Source organism: Molossus molossus, unplaced genomic scaffold (assembly GCF_014108415.1).
Source record: "Molossus molossus isolate mMolMol1 unplaced genomic scaffold, mMolMol1.p scaffold_m16_p_8, whole genome shotgun sequence".
Taxonomy (NCBI): Eukaryota; Metazoa; Chordata; class Mammalia; order Chiroptera; family Molossidae; genus Molossus; species Molossus molossus.
This window is the reverse complement of record NW_023425402.1, coordinates 17,532,771-17,546,474: the sequence shown is the minus strand read 5'-3', so window position 1 is coordinate 17,546,474 and position 13,704 is coordinate 17,532,771. Positions and strand designations below refer to the sequence as shown.

Here is a 13,704-nt window from a genome sequence, read left to right as displayed (position 1 = left end):
ACGTGGAGCCCAGAAGCTTACAGAGGGTTTAAACCGGGGTCCTGGAAGGAAAGCTTTTTAGGACCTACGTCTCTGGGAAACAAGCAAATATTTGTTCTAACATCTGTGTGTGGCTTGGCTGGAATTCTCATGGACAGCTGAAAACAAGCCCCAGGAGTTGTTAGCCATAGATATTTCTGCAACACGGCCCCATAGCTCCTGTATGTTCTGTCGCTGTGTAGCACATTACCACAAGCTTATAGGCTTAGAATAACCCCCATTTGTTATTGCACAGTTTCTATAGGTCAGAAGTCTGGGCGTGGCTTCACGGGGTCCTCTGCTCAGGGCCTCACCGGGGGCTCCTCCTCCAAGCTCACTGCTGTTCAGCAGAATTCCATCCCTTGTGGTTGTAGGACGGAGGCCCTCAGCTCTTAGAGGTGCCCTGCTGTCTCCTGCCATGTGTCCCTCTCCACAGCACGACACTTTGCTTCACTCAGTAGAACTTCTGTGCCGATTCAGATGTCTCTGACTTCTTCAGTCTCTGATCTCTAGACTCCTTTTGAAGGACTCACCAATTAGCTCAGGGCCATCCAGGACAATCTCTCTTGTGATTAACTCAAGTCAGGTGATGAGGGACCTTAATTACATCTGCAAAATCCCCTCACCTTTGCCATTTATTTATTTATTTTTTATTTTTATTTTTTGGTATGTGCCCCTAGTGGGAATCGAACCTGGGACTCCCTGGTCCACAGGTCGACGCTCCAACCGCTGAGCCAAATCGGCCAGGGCACCTTTGCCATTTAATGTAATGCACTCATGGGAGTGATATCATATTCCCAGGGCCTGCGCACAGTCAAGGGGAGAAGATCATACAGAATATTTTCTCAGATCGTTTAAACAAACCAGCAAAGTTAGGGATCCACCACTGCCCTGCAGAATCTGTGTGAGGCATTAGCTGTGGACACGTGACCTGCAAACATTTCTTTAACGACAGTCATCACACTTAGAAGGGTCTCTCTGGCCATGTTGGCAATGAAGCTCTCATGCTGCAAATATTCTGTCTGCTGAATATGCAAATGTGAAGGAAGTCACCTTTCCTGAAGGGATGGCATCCCACTGTGTGGAAATTCAGGAAAAGGCTGCTGTTTGGAACAGCTGGATTTATTCAGACAAGAAGAGGCACACCAGCTCAGGAGCTGACAGCCTTCCCCGGGTGGGGGTGCCTGGTGTGCCAGGTACAGTGAGCAGCAGCTAATGTGTCCTTGGGATCTAGTCCCATAGATCAGAGACCTAAGCACCCAGGTGCCAGCCACACCTGATCTCCCAGTCCTTAAAGATAAAGTCAAAATGCCCCACTCATGTGGGCCCTTCCCTAAACTTCTCGGGCCTTTGGTTTGCTCATCTGAAAAATAAAAGTCATTCCAATTACCCCTCAAGGCTGTTGTCAGGCACAAATAGCATAGTTTATACAAACATGTTTTATAAACTATCAAGTGTTGTGCAAATAACAGATTATTTCCATATTTCTTTGAAAGCAGACAGAGGCTGACCCCAAGGGAACTGTGAGGAAGGGACATTATGCCCCCTCAACTCTCACGAGGTTCCAGGGCCTCTTAAGCCTGGCATCTGGGGTCTCCAGCAAGGCAATGGACCAGGAAGGGTAGGACATAGCTCCTCAGACACCCATGCGGGAGTGCTGGAAAAATCGTTGACTTGGAAGATTTCCTTCAAGCTAATTCTATAGGTGATGAGATGACTTTTCGTACAAGACCCCAAAGCACACATGTAAATTGGCAGAGTTTTAATAATGCTGCCCAAAGACTCGCCTGCACACTGACCTTCTGTGCCCAGGAGAGTCCAGCCCCTCCTGCTGGCCTCAGAAGGCTGAGTCACGGGGCATGACTCAGCTTCTAGCCGCACAGCCCAGAGGGCACGGGTCATCCCTGTTGCCCAGTGGTATAGGGAGGACTGTCAGAGGCCCAGGCCTGTCCCACACCCCAGTGCCTTTAGAACCCCTCCGAGGGTGGGGAGCCCCTGAGATCAGCTTCTGGTGGCTACTGCCTCAGCCCCTCTCGAGCTCGGGCCTGGAGGCTGGACGGCCTGGAGGGGGAACGCGTGGTGAAGCGGGACTGGCTCACAGCTGTGGTCAGTGGGTTCCCAGCGGAGGCCTGCTCCGAGCGACGCCTCCTCGCACCAAATGGGTCCACGTGGTAGACGTCCAGGTGCCCCCTTTGTCCAGGGGCAGCCAGCAGCAGCACCATTCCAATCCCAGCCGCTCGGGAGACTTGTATCAAATGATCCCTCGCCCCTGCGGATGCTGGGCAGTGGGCCAAAACGCGGAAATGGAATTGGCCCCCTGGGCTGGGCCCGTGGTGTCGCTCTCTCTGCTCCCATCAGGGTACTGAGGGCGAGGGGCAGCCTGAGACGGCCCGTTCTCCAGTCTCAGAAAGCTAGGGTTCCACCCCCGCCCCCGATCTTCCCTCTGTCCTGTCTGGATGGTTATCTAAGTTTATCCTCAAGCACATTCTAGAGAGGACACGATTCCAATACAGCTTCTACTCTTAGTGAATATGGAAAAGACAGAAAGAAAGAAGGAGGCCGGCTGGTGTGGCTCAGTGGTTGAGCGTTGACCCATGCACCAAGAGGTCGCTGGTTCGATTCCCGGTCAGGACACATGCCCAGGCTGTGGGCCTGATCCCCAGTGGGGGGCATGCAGGAAGCAGCCAGTCGATGTTCTCTCTCATTGATGTTTCCATCTCTCTCTCCATCTCCTTCCTCTCTTTGTAAAATCAATAAGGAAAAAACAATTAAAGAAAGAAGGAAAGATGAGCACAATGCCGGAGCCCACCCTATGCCAGAACCCTGACATTTATCTCCAAATACCATTGTCCTGTGTGGGCTGGATGAACAGTTCAAAGGCCACAGGTGTTCTCTCTGCGCCGATGGGCCTGTGGTACATAAGCCCTTTCACACTCCAGGGTTTTTATTCTTTAATACAGAGCAAAGTTCCAAACCAATTATGCTGGTGACTATTCAAATCTAAACAGACCGACCCAGGAGTCCAGCAAAAAAAAGGCTTTTTCTCTGCATGAAAAGCAACAGGAACTGGTTGGGGAAGTCACGGGAAGACTGCAGTCACAGCCCGCGTTGGATGGTCAACACCACAATCTGAGACTGACTCTGGGCCTTCTTTGTAACCAACTTTGGTTGGTACCATCCTCTGTCCTCCACCAGCCAAACAGCCCCCACCCTGGGTAGTGGTGGAAAGACGCGTTTGATTTTGATTAACCGAGGAAAATCATACATCCATTTACTGCTCTTCTGGAACTGCCGGTGTTTCCCACGCCCAGAGCAGCTCCCTCCCAGCTGTGTTAGTCAGAGGGCCTGGCCAGGAATCTCCAGATGGGCTAATGAGCGACAGCTGGCCTCCAGCTCCAGCGCCGGGCTTCTCCTGAGGCTTGATCGCCACCTGGCGGTCATTAAGGGGAGGCACCTCCTCTGGGTCTCCCCCGTGGAACCTCAAAGGCACACAGCATCAGGCCTGCGGAGGACATGCCCAGAGGGAAATGTGCAGAGAAGTAATTTTGGGCCAATAAACAGGGTGAAGGTGGAATCAAGGTCTGCTAGATGACCAAAGCCAGGGATGAAAGAATCACTCTCACTCTCCACCTCTTACTTAACCCTTTTCCTTTATGGTCCTTGCAGGAGAACAGGAAGTCGGAAAGGAAGGTTAGAGTTAAGGGTGGCCGAGCACACCAATCACAGTTTCCGTGAGCAAGACGGATCTCCAGGCATGTGTGCATTTCTGAGAGATACCAGCCAGGATAGCTCCCCACTTCTGTCTCCTCCCTTCCTCTCTCCCTCCCTCCCTCCCTCACTGAGTCTTATTTATGGAAGCAAAGGCACAGCTTAAAACAGCAGCAGAAGTCACCTGATCCCCTTTCCAGACAAGGGTCAGGGAGGTAGTTTGAGGAAGCCAGAAGGGTGCCTTCTATGTTTTACGGGACTTCAACACTTTTTCCCACAGCGCACCTTCAAAAGGAGGAAGGGGGGGTCTGATGCCTTTTCTGATTCACCCATAGGAAGCTGGGGCTGGGTGTTCTTTTGCAATCCACGTGGAGTCCACAGCTGTCCCAGGGCTATGACACACCAGCCCGCAGCTGAGGCCAGCTGCTAAGTCTGGCCTCAGAACACACATGCCTGCCAAAGTGTGATCCAAGAAACCCCAGGAGAAGTAAACAGTACCAACTACCGAGAGGACCTGCCCTGGGGCAGAGGGATGGGCCGACCCGGCCTTGCGTAATGAGACAGACAGCTTCTGACTGTGGGAGAATGTCATGCGCCTCAGGACATTGTTCATTACCCCTCAACATCTCTCTCACACCTTTGCCCTTATGCTGGGCATTCCTCTAACAGAAAACCAAATCTCCAAGTGAGATGGAGCTTAACATGCATAAACTTCTGGGACAGTCACATGGCAAATGAAATGCAATTTACCCTCCAATGAAAATGGCTGATAACTGTTCAACCGTGTTCACTACTGTTTATAGAGTGTTTGATGCTGTCCTCAGCTCTCCATGCATCTAATCTCATTTAAGGCTTACAGCAACCCGGGTTGAATACATTTTCTTTTTATTTGACAGGTGAGTAATCTAAGCACAGAGAGGTGAATAACTTGCCCAAGGTCACACAGCTCCAGAACGGTGGAGCCAGGTGGTGGGTGCAGATTGTCTGACTAGAATGCGCATGTCACTAACTCACTCTATTGCTTCTCCATGCAACATGCCGCATGGGGATCCCAGAGCGGGGAGGGCTCCGGGTGCACAAAATCACAGAGGGAGAACAATGGTGACGGGAAGGGCGGAGACCTTAAGGCATCTCTAAACTTCATGTCACTTTATAACTTCTCCTAGGGGCAGCCCAGAACAGGATGACCAGTGTTCTGGGCAAACTGCGGAGTCGGCCCACTTCCTTTTGTCCCCGATGGAGCGTGAAAGGACTCCTGCTATGTTTATTGAAAGCAGACCTCACATCAGCCACCTGGTTGACTCTCCAGAGGGAGGAGCTTGACCTCACATGCCTCTTCATCTTTGGTCTTCTTCCAGATGAGCTTCCCTGAGGCTCCGATCGCTGCTGGTGGTGTTTTTGTTCTTGCCAGAGATCTAGCAAGCATTCTCAGACTGTCGGATGTTATTTAGACACACAGGAGGCAAAGATTTCCCAGAAATGAAGTGTTTCTAAGGCTGTTTGAACACAAGGAGAATTGAGTCGTTTGTCCTAATAAACATGGCTACGCTGCAATTTCCCTCGTGGTAGGTGGACTGAAGCAGCAGCCGGTTGGCTACTCGAATTATTTGGAGTCTGCTTCACCTTGCAGGGGTGGGCTGTCTGTAGTACTGACTGACAGTAGGGAGTTTACAGAGGAGGCTGAGAGCCTGGGCTCTGGAGCCCGGCCTTGTGCTTTGCCATTGTCGGTTACTACTTCTTGGTTTTGTGACCTTGGATGAAGTGATTCTCCTGTAACTCAATTTCCATGACATAAAAGGGGATAAAAATGATACAGGTTGCTGTGAAGAGCTATCCTTATAAAGGCCCACAGTAATGATTGCATGACATTATTCATTATTATGCTCTATCACAGAACCCAGATTTAAACACAGTCCCTACTCGGAATCACAATACATATACCCTCCACATTTTTGCATTTAATTCATGGTTAGGAGTCTTTGAAAGGAACCCCAAAGATATATGATATTCTTCTTTTTTGGTATGTGCCCCTAGTGGGAAACAAACCCGGGACTCTCTGGTCCGTAGGCCGACGCGCCAACCACTGAGCCAAACCGGCCAGGGTGATACATGACATTCTAAATTTTCATTTTGCCAAGGCTTGAGTTGAACTCATGCCCATTATGAAGCCACAAGTCACTTAATAAGTGAGTGAGCCTGCTTAACTTCCCAGTATCTGCATCTCAACTGGGCTTTGGTAATCTTATGTAACATAAATTTTTATTTAGTCCTTAACGAATCTAATTACTTTCCTTGCAGGTAGGCCAACTATATGCTGTGGCAGCATAGTTAACTAGGGCTCTCTCTCCATCTCAGGAAACAGAACCACAGCTCAAACCAGTTGAAGCAGGATGGACACGTATCAGCTCACGTTAACTGCAAAAGATTTGAGAATGGCACACCTTCAGGTACAGCTGGATCCGGGAGCTCAGTGTTCTCCAGTTCTCCCTCTCCCTTCCAAGGCTCTGCCTCCCTCTGTGTGTATGGGGGAAACATCTGTGAGGCCTGCCACCACCTAAGAGCTCTAAAAGGAAGAGCCCTCTTTTCTTCCCCATCTGTACGTGCACCGTGACTGAGTCCGAGTCAGGTGCCGACCCTGCAGAGATGACCGTTATCAGTGAGGAGTGTGTTTTCTGTGAGCCACAAAGATGTAAAATAACAGAGACTTACACGGCAAGTTTATTGCTTAAGGCGTAGACGTGTGTGGACGAGCGGTGCAAGCCTGGTACGGTAGACCGGGCTCCACGTAGTTCTCAGGGACCCGGGCATTTATTTTTATTTTGCTCCTCCCAAGGTCACCTCATAGCCCCACATGGCTGCTCCCACTTTGGTTATTATGTCCCCTTATCAGTCACTAGAACAGAAGAAGGAACTAAAAGTGTATGCACCAAGGCTTCTTTAAAAAAGTTCCCAGAAACTGTCATTCAACATTTCTGCTTCCATTCCATTGGCCAGAGCTTAGTCACACAGCCCCCTACCTGCAAGGGGAGGGGAGAAGGCCAGCTGTGCCCTGGGCAGCCATGGGGCCTCTGGGACTGGAGATCCCACTGCAAAGTGTGAACAGAGAGAATAGGGACTGGTGACCGTTTTGCTGGGGGCTGATCATTGGCCTGTCTCCCCTGCCTCCCGTACCTTCCCAGGACCCCACGTTCCTCCTCTCTTTGTATTCTCTTGACCAGATAGAAATCTTTAAATGTTACTGATGATTTCCACCGGGCTGTTGAGTCACACAGGGTCAAATTGTCCTCAGTGTGTCCAGGCCCTGAGGGAAGCTGTGACCCAGATGAGGCCATGTCTCAATCTATTCTGGGTTTCCGGGACCAGCGCCCGGCAAACGTGAATGAGGGAGAGGGCTGAGTCTTGTCTTCACTGTCCTGTCCCGTCTCACTGTTAACTCCATCCCTACACACATCCACACGTGCGCGCACACGCACGCACACACGCACACACGCACACACACACTCTGTTAGGTCCTGACCCACATCAAATCTGTCTGCCCTTTGTTTCCACGTTAACACTCATTAGAGCATACCTCCCCCCATCTTCCTTTCTCCACCCCCACCCACTGGGGTTTGTGATCGTTTGCTGAACAGTACTCCTAACTGTAGAATACATATAATAGGTCTTCTTGAAAACTAATTTGGCATGAAGATTTTGGAAATGTATCTTGTGTTTATGTGAATTAACATAAGAGTTGTTCCACATTATATGGAAATATGAGTAGGTGACTAATTTGATATCAAATGATAGACAAATAAAGAGAACCAAGCTCAAACTGTCTTTGCAAAGTATGCGGTGTAGATTAGGCTACATTTCATAGATGCCCCCCCCCCAAGCCACTGTTCGCTTGAAGCTTCCCTGGCAGCCAGAGAAGGGTACTAGGTTCTGCTATGACCTGACTTTTGACCTGCCTAAGACATCTGTTCTCGCTGGGATCTCCTCGGTTTACTCCAGTACCAAGGTTGAACTGCAGGATCGCTAGGCTTCCTTCAAGCCACCAAGTGGATGACATGGCTCATCAGGAAGAAGGGGCTTGGGAAGGGGTGGTGCTAGATTGTCTGCAATTTGCTCGTAAATACACCCATATCAACGCAACACTGGAGACCGTGGGCAGGTTGGCTACACTCCACACCTAGAGGAGGTTTGACAGTAGTCAAAGTAATCGAAACACAACAAAGGTAGTTAGCACTGAAGGATCCTGATCAGAAGTCTGTACTGCAGCCCTGGCTGGTGTGGCTCCGTGGTTAGAGTGTCAGCCCCTGCACCAAAGGATCATGGGTTTGATTCCTGCTCAAGGGCATGTACTTGGGTTGCAGGTTCGATCCCTGGCCCTGGTCAGGGTGCGTGCAGGAGGCAACCAATCGATGCATCTCTCTCACATCACTGTTTCTCTTTCTCCCCCCTCCCTCCCTCTCTTGTACTCTCTCTAAAAATCAATGGAAAAAATATCCTTAGGTGAGGATTAAACAAAAAGTCTGTACTGCAGAAACACCCAGGGAAAACACTTACATATTGCTATCTTGAGCTACACCAGAGGTTTGTCGTTGGGGAAAGGATGCTAGAGTCATCTTCGCATTAGTAACATGGAATGTTCAAACAGCTACAGGTACACAACTCTGGCTGGCCCCGTGGACTGAATCTGGGGGTAGGATCTTCAACTAGAATTCCATTTGGTCCTGACCTCTCTCACTTACTCGAATATTTCATTGGCTATCTAATTGGAGCAGTGGTTCTAAAGCAGGGATGACTTTGTCTACCCTCCCCCAACCCCAGGGACATTGGCAACATCCAGAGACATTGCTGGTTGTCACAACGGGAGAGGTAGTCACTAGTGTCATCTAGTGAGCAGAGGTCATGGGGCTGCAGACGTCCTACAATGCACAGAACAGGCTACAACACAGAGTGTCAGGTTCAAAATATCCATAGTGTCAAGGCTGAGAAACCCTGGAGTAGACAGGTGTCTGGCCTGGGCCTTCCGATGGCTACATGTGCCTAGAATAGACTTTCTCCTAAGATGTTTGCTGGGGAGCCTAGACCACAGAATAGAGGGGTTAGTGCTGATGACTTTGGGGACTTGATAGCTCATAAATATAAGAATGTGGCAGGATTTAGAATCTTGATTCATTTTAACATTGTGGGGGAGTGGGCTATGGTTCCCATCTACTTCTAATCAGAGGCTCCAGGCATCCCTAAAGCACCTTCCATTTGTAAACGGCCAACCTGGCTCAGACCAGTTTGCAGAGGACATGAGCCAGAGGGAGAAGGACGGGGGGGGGGGGGGGGGGGCAGGGGAGGCCTGAGACACGCTCAGCCTGTCCAACCGTTCTGACTCCTTCCCGCTGTGTAAGACCAAGGGACCCAAGGAACAGATATGAGAGAATTCCCCTTTTCACTTTGCTCATCTAAACCTCAGATCCCACGCTGCCTAGAGAGAGCAAAAGACGTATTTCTCTCTACACACGTGCCCACTCCTCTATCTCTACCCCAATGCCTCAAAAAAAAAAAAAAAAAAAAAATCTGCTAACCCTCCTGGAATGATCCAGGACTTCAGATTTTTTAAAAAGCTGAATACAATGTCCGATCTATGAAGAGCCAGATTCTTAATCCACCTGTCATCACCAGAGAGACACCTGGGGACTCGGTGGTACTGCTGGGGATGAGAACATAGAGAGAAATATCAAAATGTTTGCCCTTCAGTCCGGTTATGTCCTTATTATTCCTTTGACCTGGCCGTTTTGATGTATAGTACTAGATCAAAATGCTAGGTTACCCTTGAAATGGAGGCTTTGCTCCCCCAGAGAGAACTCCCGTGGAGAGAAATGTCATCCTTGCTTTGGCACGGGGCCCCTCCCTCCGAGCTGGGCCAGGTCCAGACCAGATGGGGCCCAGAGCACGTGCCCTTCTAATAAAAGGACAACAACGCCTGGAGCCCCCTCCTTGGGGGTGCCACTGGCCCGTGTGGAGGGCACGCCCTCCCCAGGTCCAGCTGTGGTGCAGCTGTGCCCCTGCAGGCCGACAGGCACACGGACAGCAGAGCTGGGCTTGCTTCCCATCGGGTCTTCGGAAATGGAAGAGTGGGCGGCTGGAGCGCTCCTCCTCCAGTCCGAACTCTGAGCGGCCCTCTCTGCAGGCACCTTTAACTCTCAAATATGTTCTTAGCTGTTACCCTGTTTCATTGCTCTGGAACCCTGGAGGTGTTACGGTGGGATGGGAGACAGTAGTCAGTCATGACTTCCATCTGACAAATTAGTCAACGGAGACCAAGGGCTTAAGGGATTTTGCTAAGACTGCACAGATGGTCAATCCAAGCCTGCAGCCGGGGTGCCCGACTTCCAGACCCATTTCCCATCCACTAGAGTGGGTTCTGAGTGTGGCCCCCACACCAGCAGCTTCAGCGTTACCCGGGAACTTGTTAGAAATGCACATTCTTAGACTCCTCCTTAGACTCACTGAGCCAGAACCCCTGGCGTGGGGCCCTCCACCTGTGTTCTAACCAGCCTTCCAGGGGCTCTGAGGCCCCCAGGCTGCGAGGCAGTGCCTGGGGGGTGCCGTTAGCACCTGCTACAAACTCTTCTCACACTTGTGCATTAGGGGTTCCTCTGAGTCCTTCATATTTGTTTCTAGAATGACCATAAAGTCATACTAAAGAAACCTGGTGCCCTAAAGCCTGGACCGCTCAGGCTCCTCGGAAACATGTCCTCTGAGGACACTTCCAGAGCCGGCTCGCTGGTGCCCCGTGGGGTGGGGATCGCGGCTTGCCTTTGACTCCATCTGTCTCGGAAATTTCTTGCCCAGGCTAGACTTTTATCTCCTTAAGAACCGCGGAAAGGAAATGGATCTCAAAATACTTCCTCAAAATGTTCTTCCACCTGATACTTTCAGTTTGTTAACAGAATGATTTTATACATGAATAGCATAGAAAATATACTTTAAAATTTAAAAGGATCTGAGAAAGATCCTTCGGATCAACTCTCCCCACCCCCTCCACACACACAAACACACACACAATGCTGAATGCATAGAAGGTACTGACTGAATAGGCACTGAATTTGTTAAAACCTTTCTGTAGACTCACGTGGAAAGCAGGTGCAGAGGAGCCCGCTGCCAGGAGGAATCTTTCTTTGAAACCCTTTAGCACAGGAGATCTTAAAAGAGTAATAACACTTGTATTTTATTCTAATACAAACGACGTTCGAGTTTATTGTATATATCTCATCTACAGAAGGAATGAGAGAGTTCATATAGCTTAGCTATTCATTCAGTCATTGGGTCATTCATTCATCTTCAGTGAACTCCCACGATGCACCAGCTGCCAGGCTTTGGAGCGAGCTGGTAAACGAGGTCTGCCCGTGGGGAGCTCATGTCTGCGGGAAAGACAGTCGATTAAACAAGCGATTTACAGAGAAGCAGTGAGTGCTGCCACAGGACACGGTAGATACATTTGGAGCACAGAGCAGGGTAACAGAACCACACGAGGGCTGGGGCAGAACAACCATAGCGGTCACACTGGAGCCCGGAGAGCTTGGTCCTGGGGGTCCTACTGAAAACAAGCTGACGGAACCGCCCCAGACTGCGCTCAGCACGCGCACAGGGCGTGAGTGGAGGAGGCGCTTCTCTGGTCTGGCTGATGTCCGCAGGCGGTCACTGCCTCAGCTTCTGGGACAGGATGGAGATGACGGTGTAGGTCAGGAAGACCACACCGGCCGAGCCCCCGACGATCAGGCCCAGCATGCTGCCATGCACCTGCACGGCCTGGCAGCGCTCGCCCGTGTAGAAGAAGGCGTGATCGGAGACACACCTGGGGAACAGGACACAGGGGTTCATGTGGGAGCCACGGGGCCTCCCGCACCTCCCAGCGACAAGCGCCCACACCTCAGTCACGGCTGTGAAGGCTTCCTGAGCGGGTCCACGTGCCTGGCCCCACTCGAAGTGCGTTATGGGAGTCAGCGCCTTGAACCCTGTAGCAATCCTTGGAGGTGGCAGTTCTTACCAGGCCATTCTCACCAACCTCACAAGGTTAAATAACCTGCTCAAGGTCACGAGGTTAGTGATTCACACATGAAGTCTCGGCTGGGAGGTCTGTCTCCAGCCGGTACTCTTGGCCTGCTGTGCAGAGTTCAGGAGGAAGGTTTGGGGAACCTGAAGAACTGCTGTCGGACCCTGGCTCAGACTAGAAGCTACAGAGGACATTCTCCAGGCAAAGTCTCAGCGCATTCGCTGGACCTTGAACACTTCTAGACGCCATCAATCAACGTGTTGCTGTACCGTGAGGTGTTCGGCGCACAGTAGACCTTCCTTGGGTGTTCTTTTTAAAAACATGTTATTTGTTATAAAGATGAGCTAATTGCAGAGCCAAAGTGTTAAGTGTTTCATCTCTTCCATGAGAACAGTTCTAGCCTTTGTGTCAAACAACATCCCTATCCCAAAAGTCTACCCCAAGAGCAGAATGAGATGATCAGAAGTTAAGGCCTCCTTATTAACCCTGGAACTGTGTTACTTCTATTTTATTTTTTCATTGATTTTTTTAGAGAGAGACAAAGGGAGAGATAAAACATTGATGTGAGAGAGATACGTCGATTGGCTGCCTCCTGCACGCCCCGTACTGGGGATCAAGCCTGCAACATGGGCATGTGCCCTGACCAGGAATCAAATCAGGACCTCTCAGTCCATGGGATGACACTTAATCCACTGAGCCACACTGGCCAGGCTGGAACTGTGTTACCTCCAAAGGCCTTATCTCCAGCCTAGGAATTGGCTTAAAAATCGGTAAATAATACTAAATTTGTACAATTTTTCTCCGGCCCAGTTTCCTCCAAATATAATTTATTACCTTAGAGGAACTTATTCCACAGAAACTCCAGGCTGCAAGCTTGTGGAAGAAGAATCATTTGGCTGATAAGAGGTTGACTCACAAGTGGAACCCTTGACCTTCCTCACCCTGAGAAGGATGAAGCCAGTTGGCACGTATTGGAATCTGGTATCATCAGCCAAGAGGCGCAGCCCGTGGCTGGGGGGCCCTCACGGAATAAGGGGGGGCTTCTCCAATGAAAGGAACCATGGTTCTTTGGGAAAGTAATTGGCTCCAGGGCTGGGGTGGGGCGAATAACAGATGAGCCTGGAAAGGCCATGAGGCCTGGAAGTAATAGCGTGTTCGTGAAACAATGAGTTTGCATAGGAAGAGCACAGGAGCCAGTCCGCGGTCGGGAAGAGCGCCTCCCCAAGGCCAAAGCTGGAACAACACGAGGACAAGATAAAGACTGGCATAGTGACCTACAGGCCGGAGAATAAAATAAGTGTTTATGAATCCTGAAAGATATCAATAAATAACTGTATGGGTAAATGAGTAGGGAGGAGGAGAAATTCTTTTTTACAGAAAAATTTCACTTCGTTAATGCAGAGAAGATGAAAACATAGACAATCGCCATTAAAACATTAGAGTGGGGACGATTCCAGGGGGAACCACCAACGGATGCTGAAATTAGTGGGTGAGAATTTGAGGTAAGGCAGGATGTCTGCTTAATCTCAGAATGTCTCTCCCAAGATAGACATTAACTACAGAGTGAGGATGGGGAGTTTTCAGTAGAGAAGCCGGGTGGACACCCCCAGGCCAGGTGATCACGGTTAGAGGTCACATGACACACTGAGAAGGGCTTATCTCCTCTTTGTTTTTCTTGCCCAAAATGTAAACCTCAATATAATCACTAGAAAACAGATAAACCCAAATTGAGGAACAATACAAAATAATGGACCAAGACTCCTCACCATGATCAAGGTAATGAAAGGCAAAGAAAGACTAAAGACTTGTCCCAAATTACAGAAGGCAGAGGAGACAGGGACACTAAATGTAATGTGGGATCCTGAACTGGGTCCTGGAAGAGGGAGAGGACATCGGTGGAAAAGCTGGAAAATCGGAATAAGACCTATAGTTGAGTCAATACC

General features: G+C 50.0%; 1 protein-coding gene across 1 annotated transcript in view; it reads right to left on the bottom strand.

Annotated features, from left to right (window-relative positions):
- Positions 1-11,406: 11,406 nt before the first annotated feature.
- Positions 11,407-13,704, bottom strand: part of MEP1A (meprin A subunit alpha) — a 29,598-nt gene continuing 27,300 nt past the window's right edge. The window contains 1 exon segment of the mRNA XM_036248699.1: positions 11,407-11,563. Coding sequence (XP_036104592.1) covers positions 11,407-11,563 — 157 coding nt within the window.